At 50.2% G+C, this 18,751-nt stretch overlaps 2 protein-coding genes across 6 annotated transcripts in view; both read left to right on the top strand.

Moving 5' to 3' along the window:
* The window catches only part of SEPTIN5 (septin 5), a 35,411-nt gene extending 23,744 nt beyond the window's left edge, over nucleotides 1–11,667 (top strand). For all 5 annotated transcript variants that reach the window (XM_052690970.1, XM_052690972.1, XM_052690971.1 and 2 more), the window contains exons 2-11: nucleotides 2,054–2,150; nucleotides 2,491–2,577; nucleotides 3,133–3,256; nucleotides 3,408–3,542; nucleotides 4,206–4,323; nucleotides 4,636–4,737; nucleotides 5,233–5,329; nucleotides 6,251–6,386; nucleotides 7,771–7,873; nucleotides 8,023–11,667. In XM_052690970.1, coding sequence (XP_052546930.1) covers nucleotides 2,054–2,150; nucleotides 2,491–2,577; nucleotides 3,133–3,256; nucleotides 3,408–3,542; nucleotides 4,206–4,323; nucleotides 4,636–4,737; nucleotides 5,233–5,329; nucleotides 6,251–6,386; nucleotides 7,771–7,873; nucleotides 8,023–8,079 — 1,056 coding nt within the window. In that variant the 3' untranslated portion in view covers nucleotides 8,080–11,667. The remainder of the gene's footprint in view (nucleotides 1–2,053; nucleotides 2,151–2,490; nucleotides 2,578–3,132; nucleotides 3,257–3,407; nucleotides 3,543–4,205; nucleotides 4,324–4,635; nucleotides 4,738–5,232; nucleotides 5,330–6,250; nucleotides 6,387–7,770; nucleotides 7,874–8,022) is intronic.
* Nucleotides 11,668–13,713: 2,046 nt separating this feature from the next.
* On the top strand, nucleotides 13,714–15,805 carry GP1BB (glycoprotein Ib platelet subunit beta). Its single transcript, XM_052690992.1, has one exon. It carries the CDS (start codon nucleotides 14,460–14,462, stop codon nucleotides 15,054–15,056), a length of 597 nt encoding a protein of 198 aa, XP_052546952.1. The 5' UTR covers nucleotides 13,714–14,459; the 3' UTR covers nucleotides 15,057–15,805.
* The last annotated feature ends 2,946 nt before the right edge of the window (nucleotides 15,806–18,751 follow it).

The following is an 18,751-nucleotide window of genomic DNA, read 5'->3' as shown; positions in this document are numbered from 1 at the left end:
CCTAGGCAGGATCAGGGCTCAAACCTTCTGGTTCCTTGGCTCGAACCAACAGGGAGAGCATGGCCTGCCAGGAGCTGAGCGGCTGCCTGGGTGATGGAGGATGCAGGGACGCAGCGTGCTGAAGGAGGGTGCAGACATGTTTTGATTGGCGTGGGGAGTTTCTGTTTACAGCAAACTCCCAAACATCAGCAGTATCTTTTGGTGGGCTCTGCTGTGCTGCATGCAGTGCGTCCCCAGGCATGGGACAAAGGCAGCGTGAGGAGGGCTGCCAGCAGCACAGCTCCCATCGGTGCTCTCCATCATGTGCACGGTGGCTCTGCAGACAGCATCCATGTTGAGTACTAACAAAGATTGAGCCATGTGGGGCTTTGAGCAAGACTAGCACCAGGCTCAGGAGCTGGGGCTCCTTACGTGCCACACTGATTTTGGCTGAGATGCCTTGCCTGGATGGAGCATGCATTGTGTCTCAAAGCTGAGGTGCTTGAACCGTGGGATGCTCTGGCTGTGGTGCAGGGGCCGAGATGTTCTTTCCCAGGGGAGGGCTGTTAATAGAGTTGACCACTCCGCACTGTTTCTCCTGCATTTCTCACTTTTTGCTCTGTGCACGTGATGGTCATTGGTTGGGTGGGGGAGACAGAGCTGGGGATGGATTTTCCCCCACAGCTCCAGCTGCCTCCTGTCGTGGGAGGGAAGCTCTACCCTTGAGCTTGTGCTCAGCACTGCCTTGCTTTGTTGCAGAGGAAATGGTCACCTGAGCCACAGGAAAAGGGCAGCATCCTGCGCCAGCTGGGATTTGCATTTATCATGAAGCATCCTGATTCTACACAGCTATGGGGAAGCACCAGCAGTACAGTAAATCCACACTTTCTTGGTTGGGCTGAACAGAAACAAGAGATCAGGTTCAGCCAGTTACACCTGGCTGAAGTAAGCAGTGTTGCACCAGAGATCTCCGCTGTCAGCCTTTAGTCAGCATGTAGTCATTTTTTAGTTGAAAAAAACAAAGAGAAGAAGAGCAACACACCCCAAGCCTCTGCTGTGGTGTTATTGGTCTGTGCTCAGTGCTGCTTCACATGTAAAGTCTCTGGACAGAGCAGGCAGTTTTTCTTCCAAGGCTGCTAAAAGTCAGCACAGGTCCATTCCCTGTGCCCAAACAAGAGCTTGGCTGTGTGAGAGCTTCTATTTGTCCCCATTTCTTCCTAAGTTCATTTGCTCCATTCCTTCTGGCCTTTCTGGGCTGTGGGTCTGGCTTCAAAACTATGCAAGAAAGGAAGAGTTTGTCAGGGTCTGTGTTGCTCCTTGTGTGCCTTCAGGGCCCTTGTGCAAAGCACAGTGTTTCAGTGGGGTGGCTGCAGCTTTTGTGTGCTCAGGGAGTGGGGACTGTGGGGCAAGAACTCATTTGCTGGCAATACCATATGTAATGCCCTCCCCAAAGGCACCTTGCCAGTGTACTGAATAATTTTGCATCACCTCACTTTCTGTGCTCCTTGAGCTTCCATCTCCTCAGAAATAACACTGGAGATTATTCAGGATTACCTCTTACTCAGCCAGGAGTGGCTGTGGCAGAGCAAGAAATAAGCCCCTCTCGGCTCAAGCAGAAGCCGAACCACCGCGCCTTCGTCTGCTCAGAAGCCCAGGGGCGCTAATCACAGAGTCCAGCTGCACAGCTCTCTGTGGGGAGAGATGCACAAATCATACAATCGTAGAGCCTTTCAGGTTGGAAAAGACCTCTAGGATCATCAGGTCCAACTGGCAGCCCATCCCCACCATGCTCACTGAACTGTGTCCTTAAGTGCCACATCTCCATGTTTCTTGAATGCCTCCAGGGGTGGTGAGTCCACCTCTTCCCTGGGAAGTGGCTGTGAGCTGGGAGAGGTGCCTGAGGCCTGAGGATGTGTGTGCCATGCCTCACACCGCTGCCAAGGCAGGGACCCACCTCTCCTCCTCCCCTTGGCTCTGTCTCGGGGCTTTTCAGCTCTTCTGAATCCAACTCCCTGTTGCTTGAGCAGGAGTGGTGGCACACCCTGACCTGCTTCTGTCCGCCTCTGCCCTGCAGGACCATGAGAAGCAGTACGTGGGCTTTGCCACTCTGCCGAACCAGGTCCACCGGAAATCTGTGAAGAAGGGTTTCGACTTCACCCTGATGGTTGCAGGTGAGGCTGCCCGTGGTGGGACAGCTGGGCCCTATGGTGGGCACTGAGCGTGGCTTCTCCCCCAGTGGGGTTGGTTTGGGTGGTGAAGGTAGGGCCAGATGGGGACTGAGGGAGAGAGAGGAAGAGAAGGGAGGATGGAGGAACTGCAAGAGCATATTTATATGAGGATTGAGACATCTTGCAGCAAAAGTCCTCCCACTGCTGGAAAAATGTAGTGCCCATAAACAGCTCTTGACAGCTCGTATCTCTCACTTCCTCTGCCTCAGAATTTTATTTGTAAGTCAATTAGTGGGTCACGTTGCTTGCTTTTCCCTCCTTCCCTTTGCACTTTGTCAATTAGGAGAGTCGGGTCTGGGCAAATCCACGCTCGTGAATAGCCTGTTCCTGACAGATCTGTACAAGGACAGAAAGCTCCTCAATGCAGAGGGTAAGTTGGGGACAAAGGGAGGGGGTAAACAGGTCCTTGTATCCACAGGTCCACCCTGTCCTAGGGCCTGGCTCCTTGCTTCAACAGCAGCTACAGGCATGGCCTGATCACAGCCCTGGCTGTGTTGCTGTGGTCTCCTTTGCTGGCTGTCGAGGCACTACTAGTAGTGCAAAAATGGTTTGGCTGTAGGGTTCTTCAATTCCATGAAGGCAAGATAAGGCTGCAGAGCAGCACCATGCCTTTGGGATGAAATGCTGAGTTTTGTCTTTTGTTCTTGGGTGTTGGAGTGCAGTAGAGATTCCCCTTTCCAAGTGATTGGACAAAATGTTTGGAACATCTGGGCTGCAAGCAGCATGACAGTTTTTGTGTCAGAGCTCTGCCTGCTGCCAGCCCCCCTGCTACACCTTCCCTGAAGCTCCTTTGAGTATGATCAGGGCTTTTTGAAACTCCTGTTACTCCCTGTGCTCAGTGATAAGGGGAGCCAGCCTGTTGTGGGTATGAGTTGGAACCCCCACCATTACTGCAGGGCTTTAACTCATGTGCTCCTGTTCAAAGAGAGAATCAACCAGACAGTGGAGATTGTCAAACACACAGTGGACATTGAGGAGAAGGGTGTCAAGCTGAAGCTGACCATAGTGGACACACCGGGCTTTGGAGATGCTGTTAATAACACTGAATGGTGAGCAGGCTGCAACTTGACCACATCTGTTTTCTGTGGATGCTTCACTGAAAGGGGCTCTGACAGTGGGGATGGGATGATGCACCATAGTCCCTAGGGACAGCATGCTGTTGCACACATGGTTTGGTTTTGATTGAACTGTCCTTCTCAGCTGGAAGCCCATCACTGACTACATCGACCAGCAGTTTGAGCAGTACTTCCGTGACGAGAGCGGCCTGAACCGAAAGAACATCCAGGATAACCGAGTGCACTGCTGTCTCTACTTCATCTCGCCCTTTGGGCATGGGTGAGAGCTGCTCCGGGGATGGGGCATGACTCAGGCTGGAGGGAAGACCTTTGTGCCCCTGGGTTGCCCTTCCGTTGTTCATTTGCTGTCTGGCTGTTGGTGCAGATGGAGAACCACCCAGCTGCTGCCCCTTGACAAGCATAGCCTCCTTCCTCATCTCTGACAAGGCAGACTGCCCATAAGCAGACAGAGCTGATCTCCCTCAGGTCTGCAGTCTGGTTTTGAAATCAGGAGAAATAATGCCACACAGTGTCTTCCTATCTACCTGAGCCTGAACAAGGGGTAGGAAAGAGAATTTTAAGTTGCCTTCAAACCCTGCCAGGCCTTGCTGGCCTGCGTGCCAGCCTAGTCCAGAACAGCTGCAGGAGATGTGCTGGCTGCCTTCGACAGAGGACAGCTGGTGGGAGGCCAGGGCTGTGACCTGGGCAATATTTAGTCTGTAAGGGGAATACTCAGCCTCTGTCTGCACAACAAGTGTCAGCATCTGAAGTCTGAGACAGCTTTCCTGCAAATGCAGCCCTAGCTGAAGGCTGCCCCACACTCTCATGACAGTACTGTCCTTTTCCCTTCTTTTTGGGGAGGGTGGGTGAAGTGGAAGAGGCTGGAGGGGGGAGCTGCTTGTCGTGTCCTTGCCAATCATGTCTCTCCTCATCCCTGTTGCAGGCTGAGGCCTGTGGATGTCGAGTTCATGAAGGCTCTTCATGAGAAGGTTAACATTGTACCCCTGATTGCCAAAGCTGACTGCCTGATCCCCTCAGAGATCCGGAAGCTAAAAGAAAGGGTGAGATGTGCTTCTTCCACATACCTGATGTGGTGGCAGGGATGTGCTGAAGAGAGAGAGTAGTAAATATGTAAAGACAGACAGTGTGTGTGTGTGTGTGTGTGTGTGTGTGTGTGTGTGTACAGTATCTGCAGATCTAATTGCAGCATGTGAAACGTGAGAAGGGAAGTGGTGTCTTCGGAGAGGCCAGCTCCACAGGAAGCATCAAATCCCTTCCCCATCTGTAGGCGACAGCAAATCCATGATATTAAACCCATGATTTCTGTATTGTTCACTGGGGCATCTTTTTGTTCTTGTTTTGCATGGACTCAGATCCGGGAAGAGATTGACAAATTCGGCATTAAAGTTTACCAGTTTCCTGAGTGCGACTCTGATGAAGATGAGGAGTTCAAGCAGCAAGATAGAGAGTTGAAGGTAAGGAACCAGTTCAGTGAGGGACTGGGAAGTCTGGCTCTTGGGTATGGTGGTTGCTCTGGAAGGATCCAGAGCTGTCCTTTCTGTGCCAAAGTCCTGTACGGTGATGCTGGTACCCCGGAGGCAGCCTGTATTGGTTCACATAGTAGACAGACTGGAGAAGGGAGCTTGATGTCCTTGCTGGTGCCATGAAGTGTGGCATAAAGACACAGGACTTCAGGTGTCCCACTAGGTGGTGTCAGTCTTTCCCTGGTGTTCCCTGGGTGTATGTTTGAGAAGAAGGCTGAGTTGTATGGCACGAGAAGGTCAGGCTGGGAATCGAGCCACCTGTAGGTCCCAGTGCCTGAGGCTTTTCTCTGTAATTGTGTTGTGGTGTCCCATGCATGTGTGGATGTCACTGTGTCTTTCCCTTCCTCTCCTGTTCTCTGCCTGAGCTTGGCCCTTGGAGGAGGAATCCGTTGACAACCACAAGCTCAGCATCACCTCTCTTTCCAGGAGAGTGCTCCTTTTGCTGTCATTGGCAGCAACACAGTGGTAGAAGCTAAAGGCCAGCGAGTCCGTGGACGTCTGTACCCATGGGGCATTGTGGAAGGTAAGCACAGTGCTTGGAAGCTGACACTCTGACTGTGTCTTCTTCTAAAGGGAGAAATTTCACAAAGTCCCTAATAACCTTGGAATGGCTTTTGCTGCTATTGCTGACACCCCTGTGCTGGCACATTGCTCTATGGTCTTGCAATTTTCAGTCCCAAAACCCTGTGTGTTTGCTTGTGGGTTGGTGCCAGCTGCTTGGGATGCCCAGCTGCTGGCTCTTTTCTCTTTCTGGCTCTGGAGTGGGCTGTACATGTCTGAATGCTGGTAATTGGCAGAAATGAGTTTTGTCAGAGCTTCCCCCAGCCCTTCAGTGAGGTAAACAGAGATTGCCAAATCAAGCACACTGCTACCACGTGCAGCACTTCCCCCTAGAGTCCCCAGGGCTCCTTGGGGCCTGGCCATCCTTGGTAACAGCAATCTTTCAGCTCTCCAGACTGTTGCCTGCTGGTAGCTTTGCTCCTCAGGGGCTGACTCAAGTTTCCTACTGGAAACCACCCTGCCTATAGTGGCCTTACAATCAATCTGAAATTCTGAAAGAATGACCAATTTGTCTCTAGCAGTTGCTGCCCATAATAATAATGTAGTAATGTGTAATAATGACATCCTATGTATCTGGGAGCAGCATCCTCTCTCAAGGCTCTACTATATGTGTTTAATTAATCCTCTTACCCAGAAGAAGTCCTGGGAACAGAATGACCTCAGCAGCCTGGCCTCAAGGCTGACAGGCACAGAGCATCACTGAGGCCTGTGCCAAGGCTAGGGGAGAGTCTTTGGCACAGGGAGTGGGAGAGGGGGGCAGGATGGGGAAGGGGTCCTGGGTAAATTTTATTTCAGGCCTGGGTTCTGGGAGGTGAGAAGGGACTCCCTGAATGGAGCTGGTGAGGTGTGATGTCCAGGTGCTCATCTGTTCTTGCTTCTGTAGTGGAAAATCAGGCACACTGTGACTTTGTGAAGCTGCGGAATATGCTGATCCGGACACACATGCATGACCTGAAGGATGTCACTTGTGATGTCCACTATGAGAACTACCGAGCTCAGTGCATCCAGCAAATGACCAGGTGGGTCCCTACCGCCTTGCTGAGGAGTGGCAGAGGAATCCTGTTCTCTGTGGAGCTGGGCTTACTGTCAGAGCTTGTATGGGAAATAGCACTGGAAAGTAAAATAGCAAATCCAAGCTTGTCTCCCACAGCCTGAGATTACAGCAGGGATGTTGCTGAGAATCCTTGTTCCTGTTCAATGAGTCCTGCATGGATCTTGGGAAATAGGCCTGGAGAAAAATGCTCTTTAGAAGAGCTGCTCCTATTGCTGGCTGAAAAACATCCAGCCTAATGAAACGTGGGCTAAACTGTCTCCCTGGTGGAGATGAAAACTGTGTGCGCTGCCAAAGAGGGAGGTGTTTTCCAACTGTGGTTCCATCCAGAAGACAGTGTGACCCTTGGGGTGCTGCCGTTTCTCAGACAACAGAGCCCAAGCAATTAGCAGGTGCCTTACGCATCACCAGAAATTTCTTTGCTTTTGACTTTCTTTGCATTTCATTCTCTCTGATTTTAATCATGGAGATCAGAAAACACTCATGGGCTTTTCACTAGAAAGACTGAAACATTGATGACAAGTTTTAAGTAGATTTGGGCTCCTCTGTTGTGAATCATTCCTTTCACTTGCTGCCTGAAATGGCTGGGTGACTCTGTGCTGCTGCATGGCAGAGTGGGAATAGCTGCACCTCAGCAGGGAGCACCCTGTGTGTGTGCAGGTGTGCAGTTGGCATGCTCTGTTCCCACACAGTGTGTCCCTGTGCTTTTGCATCGCAGAAGAGCCTGTTTTTTTCAACAGTGATAATATGGAGTCCCAAAATAAGTATCTGAAATGCTAGAGGTCTGTGAGAAGTGTCACAGTTGCTATTTAGGCAGGCTATGTATCTATTAAAAGAATGGTGTGATAAAAAAGCAGTAGCTTAGCTAAAGAGATGCTTACAACTTCGATGCTATTTCTCACGCAGTGGCCGGTCCCTTACCAGTGAAGTCTTGGAAAAACACTGTGGCCATTTCTGTCAGTGGGATAAGGTTTCGTAAGAGAAACTCTGGGGGGGATGTACCGAACTGCAGAGCTGGAATTGATTCAATAAGGAGCAAACAGCGACTCCGAGCGGTGAAAGCCCAAAAGTGCTAATTTGAACTTCCAGCTTTTCTGCAAAGACTCCTCTGACTTTCAGAAATCGTCTTCCTCGTTCCCCCTGTGTATGTGTTTTCCCTCAGCGTTAGCCTGGACTGAGTTTTCTCTGGTAGTTACCCAGGAACTTCTATTTTGAGAACTTTTGTGGGCTGTACTCTCATTTTGCACCTGAATGCACCCTACACATCTTTGCTGGACTCCCCCACACGCTCTGTGCGTGGCCCAGCCATCCTGAGCTATAACTGACTGCATTTTGTCCCTCTCTGTCTCTAGCAAACTGACTCAGGACAATAGGATAGAAAGCCCCATTCCTATCCTGCCTCTCCCAACACCAGACACTGAGACGGAGAAACTGATCAAGATGAAGGATGAGGAGGTGAGAACCGTTTCTGCCTGGGCCTTCTTAGTGCTGGAATCTGACATGTTTCTCCAGGATTGCCCCACACAGGCTCTCCTGGGGCTTCCCACTCCTGCGTCCCACCACCACGGGCTCCTGGTTGATTGTCTCTTCTCTGTCTCACGCAGCTGCGGCGGATGCAAGAGATGCTGCAGAAGATGCAGCAGCAGATGCAGGATCAGTGAGATGCAGGTACTTGGAGGGCAAAGGGAACCCCCAGCGACCATCTGAGGCCTGCCAAGAGCTGTGGATGTTTGAAAAGAGGTTTCCCATTGTATAGAGACTTGTGGGCAAGAGCTGCATTCGCGTCCTCTAATTTATTTAAAAGCAGCAAGGCTGGCTTTGCAGCCAGCTGGTTTGTGGAGAAGGCTGTTCACCTAACTGTTTACTGATGTGTATTTCTTTTTTTAATAATTCTTTCTTTTTTTTCCTTTTTTATTTTATTTTATATATATATATTAAGGGAAAATAGACTAGGGAGTCTCTAAGGCATCCTAAAAAAAGAAAGAAAGAAAAAGAAGAAACAGGTTTCCCTTTTCTGTGTACTAATCTCTTGTTCAGGAATGCTCTAGTATTTAAAGTCCTGGTTTCTCTGGTGTACGAACTTGAAGAATATCTGTGTCAATGCACGTAAATGTTTACTCCTGACTGAGGTGCTGTGCCCCCTCCCCTGCTCCCCTTGTCTGGGGCCAGCACAGTTGTGGTCAAGGCAGCCATTCCCTCCTGGGAGTTCAAGCTGTGCTGCCCAGAGTGCAGGGCTGGGGGGCTCTGTGTGCACTGAGCTGCTCAGGGGTCCTGCTGGTTGTCTGCCCAGGTTATTTTGCTTTTTTCCAGTTGGTTGATTAGGTTTGTTATTCCTACCAAGAAACTCCAGATCTTTACACTGAGTGGCAGGGAACTGAGTCTCTCAAGGTTTGTTAAAAGAAACAGCTTCCACTGCCTTCAGTTGTGTCTTTCTGGCAGAGAACATGAGTTGTTGAGGACTGCCTGTGAGGAGGAGAGATGATGGGAGTGGACACCTGCCCAGCCTGCCTGCCCTGCTCTCAGCCTGTGGGGTTGGGGTTGACAGGAGCGCTGTAGCTGGAAGCACAGCGCCAGCAGTAGCTGGGTGATGGTATTCATGGCGTGGCTCTGGCTGTCCAGCTGTTCAATCTCCAGTGCCTGCAATGAGGAGCACCACAGCAGCTGCAGTTCCTGGCTGGGCCTACTTTGGAGAGAAACACTCAGGGCTGAAAGCCTGGTAGCAGCCCGCATTTCTGAGCTTCTCCTAAGGAAAGGGGCAGTTTCTAATGCCTGTACCAGAGATCTGCCTGGCCAGACAGGCTGCTGCAGAGAGCAGGAGGTGGCACGGGGGCTGTGTAGGTCAGTGTGGCAGGTGACAGGAATGTTGCTGTACATGGCTGAGTGCATCCCAGCAGACTTGGCACTTCCCCTTCCCCTGGGACACAACCTTTCTTCCTCTCCCTGGCTCTTTTCTGTCTCAGTGCTGGGAAAAGCGATGGATCTGCTGGGCAGAGATAAGAGCGCTCTTTGGGCAGCAACTTCTGTCCTATTTCTGTTTCTTGCAGTATTTTTAACTCTTAGCACAGCCAGAGGAGAGCTCCAGAGTGTCATGTGCCTAACGGGGCAGGACTGACCAGCAACACTGCCGCGCTCACAGGGAATCAGGGGCTGCTGGAAGGAGAGGCGTTTGCCTCTTACCTCCAGTCCAGGGAGTGCTACTGTGGGATGGGCCCTTCTGCTCCTTTGGCTGCCAGCCTAATTTCTCTGTTCCCATTCTCCATTTGTGTCAGTTCCCACATCTCTGGCTTTTTACAGTAGATCTCCCTGTGCACAAAGCACAGTATTGTCCAGGAATACCCAAACCCTAAATTCTGTTTATTGGTGCTGTGTTTCTCTGATTCTCCCTGTTGAGCTTTAGAGCTCTGATCAAGGCTTTTCCAGGAGATGCACAGGCAGGTTCCAGTTATTCCCTGTATGGAGCCTCTGATCAACCAGAGCATGGGCTGCAGAGGAAGGAAAGAGATCCTGACACTGTGGAAGGACAGAGCAGGAGTGGAAGCCCACTGGCAGGAACGTGCAAGCTGAGTAAGAGCCGTGTCCAAGGCAAGTCTCTCCTAAGCAGCCTTCTGCAGCCTTGGGAGTCAGGAAGTGAGGATAAGCTCAGCAGGACAGGGGTGCAGGCAGCTCTTCTGGCTCAGTGTTTTTTTCTTTCCTTCTCTGTGTCAAGCTCATAAGGGACAGTGGAAGTGCCAGCCTAGGAGAGGGAATGGGTTCAGCTTGTCTTCAGTAACATGCCCAGTAACAGATGCTTAAAGAGGAAATACAGCCTTTTTCCTGCAGTGCGTTTGCCTGAGCAATGGAGTAGTCTGAGGTAGGAGCTTTCTAGAGGTTTTCTGGGGTTGGTTTGCAGCTGCTGGAAGCAGGGGGAATGCTGAGTTCTCAACTTTATCCATGCTAGTGTAACTGGAAGCACTTTGCAGTACCTGTCCCCTCTCTTTTCTCACAAGTCTTACCTGTTAGGATGTTCTGTTACGTTTGAGCCCTGTTTAGCTAGAGATAGTGCTCTTTAAAATAGATTGATTCCCAGGGAAAAAAACAACAATAACAACAAAACTCCAGACCTTTACTCTTTAGCATGTGCATGCATTAGCATGCGTGCTGGTGAGAGCACAGTGTCTGGTCACAGGCAGACAGGACTGCCTGAGTGTGCATCTGCCTTGTCCCTCCAGGTGAGGGAAGTCTCCATCAGCTCAGTGCACATGGCTCCTAGATCAAGTTAATAGTGGCAGCTGAGTTCTCTACAGTGCTGAACTCTTCAGCTACCAGCTGGCAAAGACGGTTTGAGCTGCTCTTATTCAAAACACATAGGAGTGTGAGGCTCTACAGCTTCTACAGATGGGCAGAGGTACTGAGATCTATGTCCTGTATAGAAGGTTCCCTGCCCAGAGCATCAGAGTTGGGGGGCTGCCTGGAAGTGGATTAGATTGATTTTGGAGGGCATCAGGGTCCTGGACTGGCTTAGAAGGTGACACCTGTTTATAAATGAGGGCTGTTTTGTACTGTTGCACTGAGCTGCACAATAAGCTGAGAAGATAGACCAGAATAAGTGCAGCTCAGCCGTTTGATTTTGGCAGTGAGAAGTGTGGATAGGAAGGCAATCTAACACCTCCCCCTGCACACAGCTTCCATAGTCTCCAATGCAACCCCTGCACCCCCAGGTACGTTCTCACACTTCTGCCAAGCTTTGCCCAGCCAAGCTAGACACAGCAGGGGCTGCATCCTGCTCAGCAGAGTGGTCTGTCCTGTTGGTAACACCATCTCAGCCCATCTGCCTGACTGGGGAAGGAGCCGTGGCATGAACTCCTCGTGTGCTGCCGCTGTGCTGGCCCTGCCTGTGCGGTCCTTCCTGCTGCCTCCCCGCATGCCTCCTGCTAGAGAAGGAGGGGCTCTCACTTCTTGTGCTGTGCAATGGCATTCCCTGCTCCTTCTCACAAACCCAGCCGTGCTTGCTGTAACACTGGCTTGCTTCTACCATATGACTTCCTCACCCTTCTCTCCACTCCTAAGCTCTTTGTTTCCCATCTGTCATGTTAGGTTATTATAATATATTTTTTTGTAAATTTCTGTTTGAACATTTTGTCATTGTGGAGAAAAAAAAAAAAAGAAACCTTTTAAAACATATCCATTTTATTAAATGATCATTGTTATTATTAATAATGTTTACTACCTGAACTGATCAGTGAAATAAATACATTCAAAAGAACAACCTATTTTTGTTTGACTTTCAGTCTTGTTCAGCAGCATCGATGATGCATTATGGACAGGAGAGGACAGAAGGACTGTTTGTCCTTGTATTCCGTTCCGTCGGAGCAGGCTGCAGGCAGGCACGTGATTTCTGGACTGTGCTTATGTCAGAGGCTAGACAAGCCGATCCCGAAGTTCTCCTACTTTTAAGCTTCCCCTCAGAAGCTGTGTAAATTGGCAGCGGGTGGCTTGGTGGGATCCAGTCCCAGGAAAGTAAGTAACCAAAGAAGCGCTGCTGTGTCCATGCTGTGTGCAGAGCCAGCCAGGCTCCGTGCCACACCTGGCCTGAGAGCTGCTTGTGAGAGAAAGTAGCACTCAAATGCATGAGGTGTGGACGTGCTGAGCAAACTTGCTCTGTTGTAGCTGAGCTTCTGCCAGGTAGAATGCAGGAAAAAGTGGGTTCATTTGTTAGCCCTGGATCCCTTTCCTACTCTGTCTGCCTGCCACAGTGAAACAACTGGAATGATCTGCTCCAACCTACTAGAAATCTAAAGGTTAATTATTTTGTTTAGAGCATCACAAATATACTATGCCTTGGTTAGGGCCAAATTCTACTTTTGTTTGCAGCCCAAACTGTCCTCATATCAGTGTTCATTCTGAGTGTTTCACATTCCGAAGCTGAGCAGAAACAAGAAAGTAATTCTGGTGGCCTTAGCCTCTAGCATAGCCAATGCTTAGAGTCTGGCCTATGGGAGAAAAATGTCTGTGAAAGTGTAAGAACCTTGACAAGATAAGATGCTGCTGAAATGTCCTGAGTATATTTTTGACCCTTGTACATAAGTTGAACAAATGATTGTTCAAGTATTTAAATAATGCAACTTCTGAATGAAGGATGTGGTCAGGTTTTCTCAGTAATGCTTGCTGAGTGCTGACAACTCACTTAGCCTATCAAAAGAGCAGACCCTTGGAGCACTATCTTCCCCAGCCTGTCATCCTTCCTGTGGAGCCAGTTAACTTTATTTTGGTGCAGACAGTGAAATGACAAGAGCTGTGTGTTACCTCTAGCAGTCAAGAGAGGATGGAAGCACTCGGAGGACTTTCTCCTTGGCTCAATGACCAACACCAGCAGGATCACTGGAGAACAGTTTCTTTCAGCTGATGTCCCACTGCTTATTAGGAGTAGACCTGTGTCACTGTTTGAAGAGAAACGTCAGGGAAAACACACTGATCAGTGCTAGGGATCGCCACTCTGCAAACGTAGCCTTTGTGATAAAATGGAAACCAAAGACCATAAAGCTCAGGGACTGCAGTACAATTTGGTAACATCAGCTTCCAGGTTTAAGTGCATTTGGAATTACTACTTTTCTCTTGAGACTTTGTGTTGTTTCTGTTGGAATGGTGTCCTCTTTTACCTCCTTGTTTGGTCTGCATGGTTCTATTAGCTTGTTCCAAATGGCCAGTGGATAAAGCAGGGCACTTGGAAGCACTGGATTCCTGAAGGGTGCGTATGAATGCATTAGCTGGCTGTCAACTGGGCACAGCTAACAGCTGTGCTTTTTTTTTTTTTCTTTTGTATTACCAAGAGCCAAAGGCTCCAAACTGAGAAAACGTGGAGGAAGCCCTTCTCAGCCACTTACAGTAGTGAGAGGCAGTCTTCACCCTGCAGATATTTTATCTGTACAATAAGGAAGCATCCAGGCGCTGTAGTTTGCTGCCATACCTGAATTCAGTGCTCCGTTTGGCTCCTTGTTACCCAGAGCAGCATTGCAGTTATTGCTGCTGTCAGCATCTCTGCCAGCAAAAGCATTTTTTGTAGCCAGGCCAGCTCCCACTGCTTGGAAGACTTGCCTAATGAAGACTCTGCTTCCAGTGGCATGCAGCAGACTTGCAGGAAGGCCTCATATGGGAGGTGTCCCTGGGATGAGCCTGACCCTTATCTTGTGAGCCAGCTGCAAGGGGATTATCTGGGAGCTCAGCTATGCAGCTGCAAAAACTGCACTGCCTTAAGACCTTTCTGTTGTATGTACTGTAAAGGCAGAAAGCAAGCAAGGATTGATCTACCTTGGTAAGTCAACCAAACTACCTTCTGCTCGTTCTTTCTTTTCCCCCCGTTTCATTCAGCTGACTGCATGGAAAAACAGTGCCTTGTTGCAGGCATGTGCAGTAGCTCTCTTAAAAAAGTTTGTGTTCAGAGGTGGCATGAGGCTGCAATACCTCTTTTGTATCATTGGTCCTTGCCCCTCAGAAGGGACACAGCTCCAGATTATGTGTCTGCTGGAACAGTGTCTAGTGTAGAAAATTCTGGGGATTTCCTCCCTCAGAGCTCAGCACCCTGTGTTTGCTAAGGACTATTTTATCATGTCTATTCAAAACTGCAAAGACTATTTTAAACTTGTGGTAATAGTACATTTATTTCAAATCTTCTCTTGCAGTTTGCATGAATAAAGCTTTGCTTACAGACGTATCTCAGAGCTATGATAAGTTTCATGTTCTGATGACTTCCTGTCATCAGTTTTCTTGGCAAACCTAGTAATGCTTCTGCAGCAATGCTGAAAGTATCAGCAACTCTTAAATGCTTCTGAAGATGAGTGGAAATTAACTCAGTGGCAGCAGCTAAATCCAGCATCAATCAGCTCATAACCCCCTCAGGGCTGGAAAGACCAGGAGTATTCCTGCTCCTGTGATGAGAGACCAAGAGTTCTCACAACACCTTTTTTAACTCTGTTCTTTTCAGATCTCTATAGCCTTACAGATCGTGGTGTCTACTTGCCTGACTTCCACCTCACCCACTCTCACTGGGGGAGGTTTGCAGGTGAAGATGAACAATAGGATCCTCTTCTTGTCCCTCCTTGGCTTCCTCCCATTCGTGATACCTACGTGCCCTCCACCATGCAAGTGTGCCACCAACATTATTGACTGTATGTCCAAAGGCCTAACTGTAACAAAACTACCAGTGGCTTTCCGGCCGTCGGCTGAAATTATCAACCTCAGTTACAACAGGCTCACCTCTATTCCCAGCGGGCTCTTTGATAATCTGAAAAGCCTCCAAACAGTGCACTTGCAGGGCAACCCTTGGGAATGCAACTGTGACATCCTCTACTTGCGCTCCTGGCTGCAGTGGCAGCAGAACCGGACCTTTTACAGGGATGTGAGATGTGCCTCCCCAGCTCACCTTCAGGACCGGGTCATTGCTTATCTGGCAGAAGATGAGATCATCTCCACGTGCCAGTACTGGTACTGCACCCTGGCTTTCTTCTCTCAACTCATTCTCATCATCCTCCTTTTCCTCCAGGCTATCTTGGTCATATTCATCATTATCTACCTGCAGAGATTTCGGAGAACGACTGCTGAAGCCCGGAGCACCACCTGGGATCTGTATCAGCATGCAGATACCCAGTCCCTACAGGAGCAATAAGAGTTGTAAGAGTGAGGGTCCCCTCTGTTCCGGGTGTTGCTGAGCCGAAATCGGGTGGTGTACGAGACCCAGAGGGGACATTCAGTGCAGCATCTGACCCTGACTGCAGCCCCCAGCAGGACCTGGAACTGATCAGACACTTGTTCTGTTTCTAGGGAGCAGATCTTATGCTTCTTACTGCTTTGAACGCTTCAGCATGGTCTTCATTGCTTTGCTTTTGCTGAATTGCTGAAAGCGGTTCTGTTTCTGCCCAAGGAAACCATAAACTGCATCAAGCAGAATGACCGTGGCAGCGCTCGAGCTGCTGGGGTGCAGTGCTCCATCCATCCGCGCTGGGTATTTCAGCCGTGCTTTCCCTGTGCTCGTGGTCGCTCTGTGTGAGGCCGGGGCAGAGGTGAGCAGTGAGCGGGATGATGGAGGAACGCATCTCGCGGTGCAGAACCGCCTCGCTCGCCCTGGCTGAGCGACAGCAGGTTTCCGCTGCCTCCGTCAGCAGAGCAGAACAGAACGGGTGTTTCTTCCTGCCCGCGTATTTTGTAACCTTCTCCTCGGGCAGCGTTTTTAGCCTCCTGCTGGTTTTTAGTACTGACTTCAACGCGCCCCGCGTTCCCACGGAGCTCCCGGCGCCGCGCGGAGCCGGCTTTGAGCCTCCGCTGCGCTGCCGTGCACCTGCCCGCTGCTGCTCACCGGCCTCCGAATCGTTTTTGTAGCGAAACAATGGAATAAAATAAAGGTGAACTGCGCTGTAAGTGGCGTTTCTCGGCCTCCCGCTCGCGCCTCGCTCCAAGGCAGCTGCAGCTGGGCGGAGGCGCCGTGCCGGGCGCTGCTCCGGCTGCTCGCGCTGCCGAAGGGGCACGAGGCGCCGGCACGCGCCCAGCCCTAACGGCCGCTAACGGCTGCCCTGAGCGGGGCCGCCCGCAGCCTCGTCACGCCTTCGGGCGGCTGCAGGAGAACGGCGAGGCGGAGGAAAGGAGCCGGGCCGCCCGCTGCGATGCGGCCGAGGAGAGGAGCGGCTCCGCCTCGGCGGTCCGTGCCCGGCCCCGGGACGAAGCACCGCGCCGGGCAGCGCCGTGGAGCCCCGAGCGGGGAGCGGCGCGGAGCGGCCGGAGGAGGAGTAGGAGGAGGAGGAGGAGGAGGAGGAGGAGGAGAGCTCGGCGTGAGGTGAGCGCCCCCGGGCGGAGCTCGGCCGTGGCGGCCGCTGCCGTGGAGAGAAGGTGAGGCCCTGACAGATCTCTGCTTGTTAAGTATTCTTGCGTTACTTTTATTATTATGGCTTCTGAGGAATTAACTTTCCATAGGAACAAAAAGCCTGCGTTGGCGGCTGGTTCCTCCCAGGTGTCCTTTTCTATAATCAAGGCTCAGCTGTACAAAGAAATACCACAACCCTCTTGGGTCGGCCGTGCTGCTCCTGGAGCTGTGCTGTCCGCCTTGGTGAAGTCCCACGCAAAGTCTGGGACAAACGGTCTGGTTTCCCAGTGCGGCTGCAGACTGTGCTCGTGTGCCGGAGCGAATCCCCGGGTTTGCCTGCAGATTTTTAGCTGAATTCCCCTGGGTCAGAGGGTGTCGTTACCGGCACCTGGGCGGGCGCTGGCAGCGGGGCTGGGCTGGGAGCAGCTGTGGGAGGTGCTCTGGGGCGCTGGGGAGCCCTCAGGACTCGATGTGCCCACAGGGGCAGAACAACCGTTGCCTTCAGTTTTGCTTCCCGGTGTCCTGACTGTATATCATTAAATTCTGGCACAAGAAAGGTAAAAAGCCCTTTTGGCATCTTTTACACCTGCAAAGAATGTGACCAACCACAGCAGTGTGATAATGAGTTACACTGAATGCAGAGTGATTTGTAGGCCGTGGCAGCATTATAATCCATAAATCTGGAGGCTGCATGCCTTGGCTTCTCCTGGCTAGGAAAGCTGCTCGTCACAGATGCTTTCCTGCCCTGCTGGCCTGAGGAGAGTCTGCTGTGCTGCTGCTGAAGGGAGCTCTGGCTTTCTTTCTAAATGGAGGGGCTGTCCAAGGCTGCACAGTGATCTCTAAGAGAAACTGGTGAAAGAGGGCAAAGGTGGGTGGAGACTATTTAAGCTTCCTTGCAAATCCCTTCATGGTATCAACACCAATTGAACACCCAAGCATGCTAACAGCTGCCAGGCCTGCTGGATGTGCTGCTGCACCATCAGAGATTGGGTGCTTCCAAGCAGCTTCTTTCTTTGAGAGACACTGACAGGAAGAAACAAAGAAAACAACAACAGAAACCGGAACCAAAACTAAAACCAGAAAACTAAACCAAAATGTATTTGCGGTCTGCATGATGCAGAGCTCCAAACCTGAGGTGTCTGAGGCAGGTTAGCACCACCTGAGGAAAGGAGCCAGCGGCTGGTGGGTGACACTGGGGAAGACATGGTGGCTCTTCTCTATTTCCAGCATGCTGGGATTTAGGTGTCTGCAAGGTGATTCATGCATATGTTGTAGAGCAAACAAGTCATGAAAGCAGCAAGCTGATTTTTGAACCTGGAGAATTTTAGCCCCATTTCCCACAGAGAACCACATCTTCAGTCCCTGCTCCTTGTGGTGATAGTGGTTGTGTTTTGCCTCAGGGTTGCTGCAGGTGTTTGCTCACAATTTGATTGGGTTCACATGACATCTGCGACCTTATCCCTGTTGATTTAAACAGACTTTGATGTTTCACCCTCATCTGTGGGATAAAATGCACACACAAAGAACAATTTGTTACCTTCCACTGCATGGCTTGGTCACTGAAATAAATAGACCTGTTCTGTGCAGCAGCCAGAAATGAAGCAGTGCTTGGAGATCCTGTGGAACCAAGTCCTGGAGAAGAATGGCATGTTCCAGTCTCACATTGTCACAGCTGTGTGCGCTTTGTGTGCCCAAGTGAAACACTCAGTAGTCGCCTTGATGGCAGCCTGGTCTGGGATTCGTTGCACTGCTTACAAATTATGAAATACATTCTTCATGGTCATTAATTTGGGGTTACCTGGGCTTGAAAATCCTGATTTCCCTTCAGTGTTTGTGTATGCAGGGCATCCCAGGGAGTGCCAAGAAAAGCAGTGATGATTCAGCATCATGGAGCATCTTGCCTGTCCCAGGGTACATGGAGGAGAGCTATTTCAGATGTGTTTGGAAATTATTTTTACTTTTATTGTACATTTGCATATGAAAACTGAGGCTCCCTCAGGCTCACAGGTGTTTGTATTTTAAGTCTGTAGAGTAGAGCAGAGTGTCTAATTTAATAAGTTTCTATGAATAATTAGTTATCTTGAATAAATGCTTTGAAAGCAGCAGATTGCAATGTTAAGGTTTGTTTTGAAGGCAGTATGTATATACGTACTGTATATCTGGATAAAGAGAAATATTCCTTGGAAGAACAGGGCAAAGCTCTGCTGTAAGATGTGAGAGATTTGAGTGGTTTTAATCCAAACAAACAAACAAACAAACAACAACAACAAAACAACCATGAAATCGCTCTCTTTAAATCCAAAAGCCATTTTTTCCCATTTCTTTGCATGTCTCCTGGTTTACTCCTATTCTGAAATGTTTGTGACGGCAGGGAACAGAATATACTGGGAGGAATTTCTTTTTATTTCCACGCAAGGGGATTAGCCCGAGAGTTATGAAACCCAAATGCCAGGAATGCCCTGTGGAGAACACACGGCTCGGACCTCATGGCATTGATCTGCCGTCCC

Source organism: Tympanuchus pallidicinctus, unplaced genomic scaffold (assembly GCF_026119805.1).
Source record: "Tympanuchus pallidicinctus isolate F22 unplaced genomic scaffold, pur_lepc_1.0 scaffold28, whole genome shotgun sequence".
Taxonomy (NCBI): domain Eukaryota; kingdom Metazoa; phylum Chordata; class Aves; order Galliformes; family Phasianidae; genus Tympanuchus; species Tympanuchus pallidicinctus.
The sequence above is the reverse complement of the archived record's forward strand: the minus strand, read 5'-3'. Positions and strand labels throughout refer to the sequence as shown.

What these genes read in the sequence shown, in the direction of transcription:
- GP1BB (XM_052690992.1), top strand. Translation starts at nt 14,460, where the DNA reads ATGAACAATAGGATCCTCTTCTTGTCCCTCCTTGGCTTCCTCCCATTC.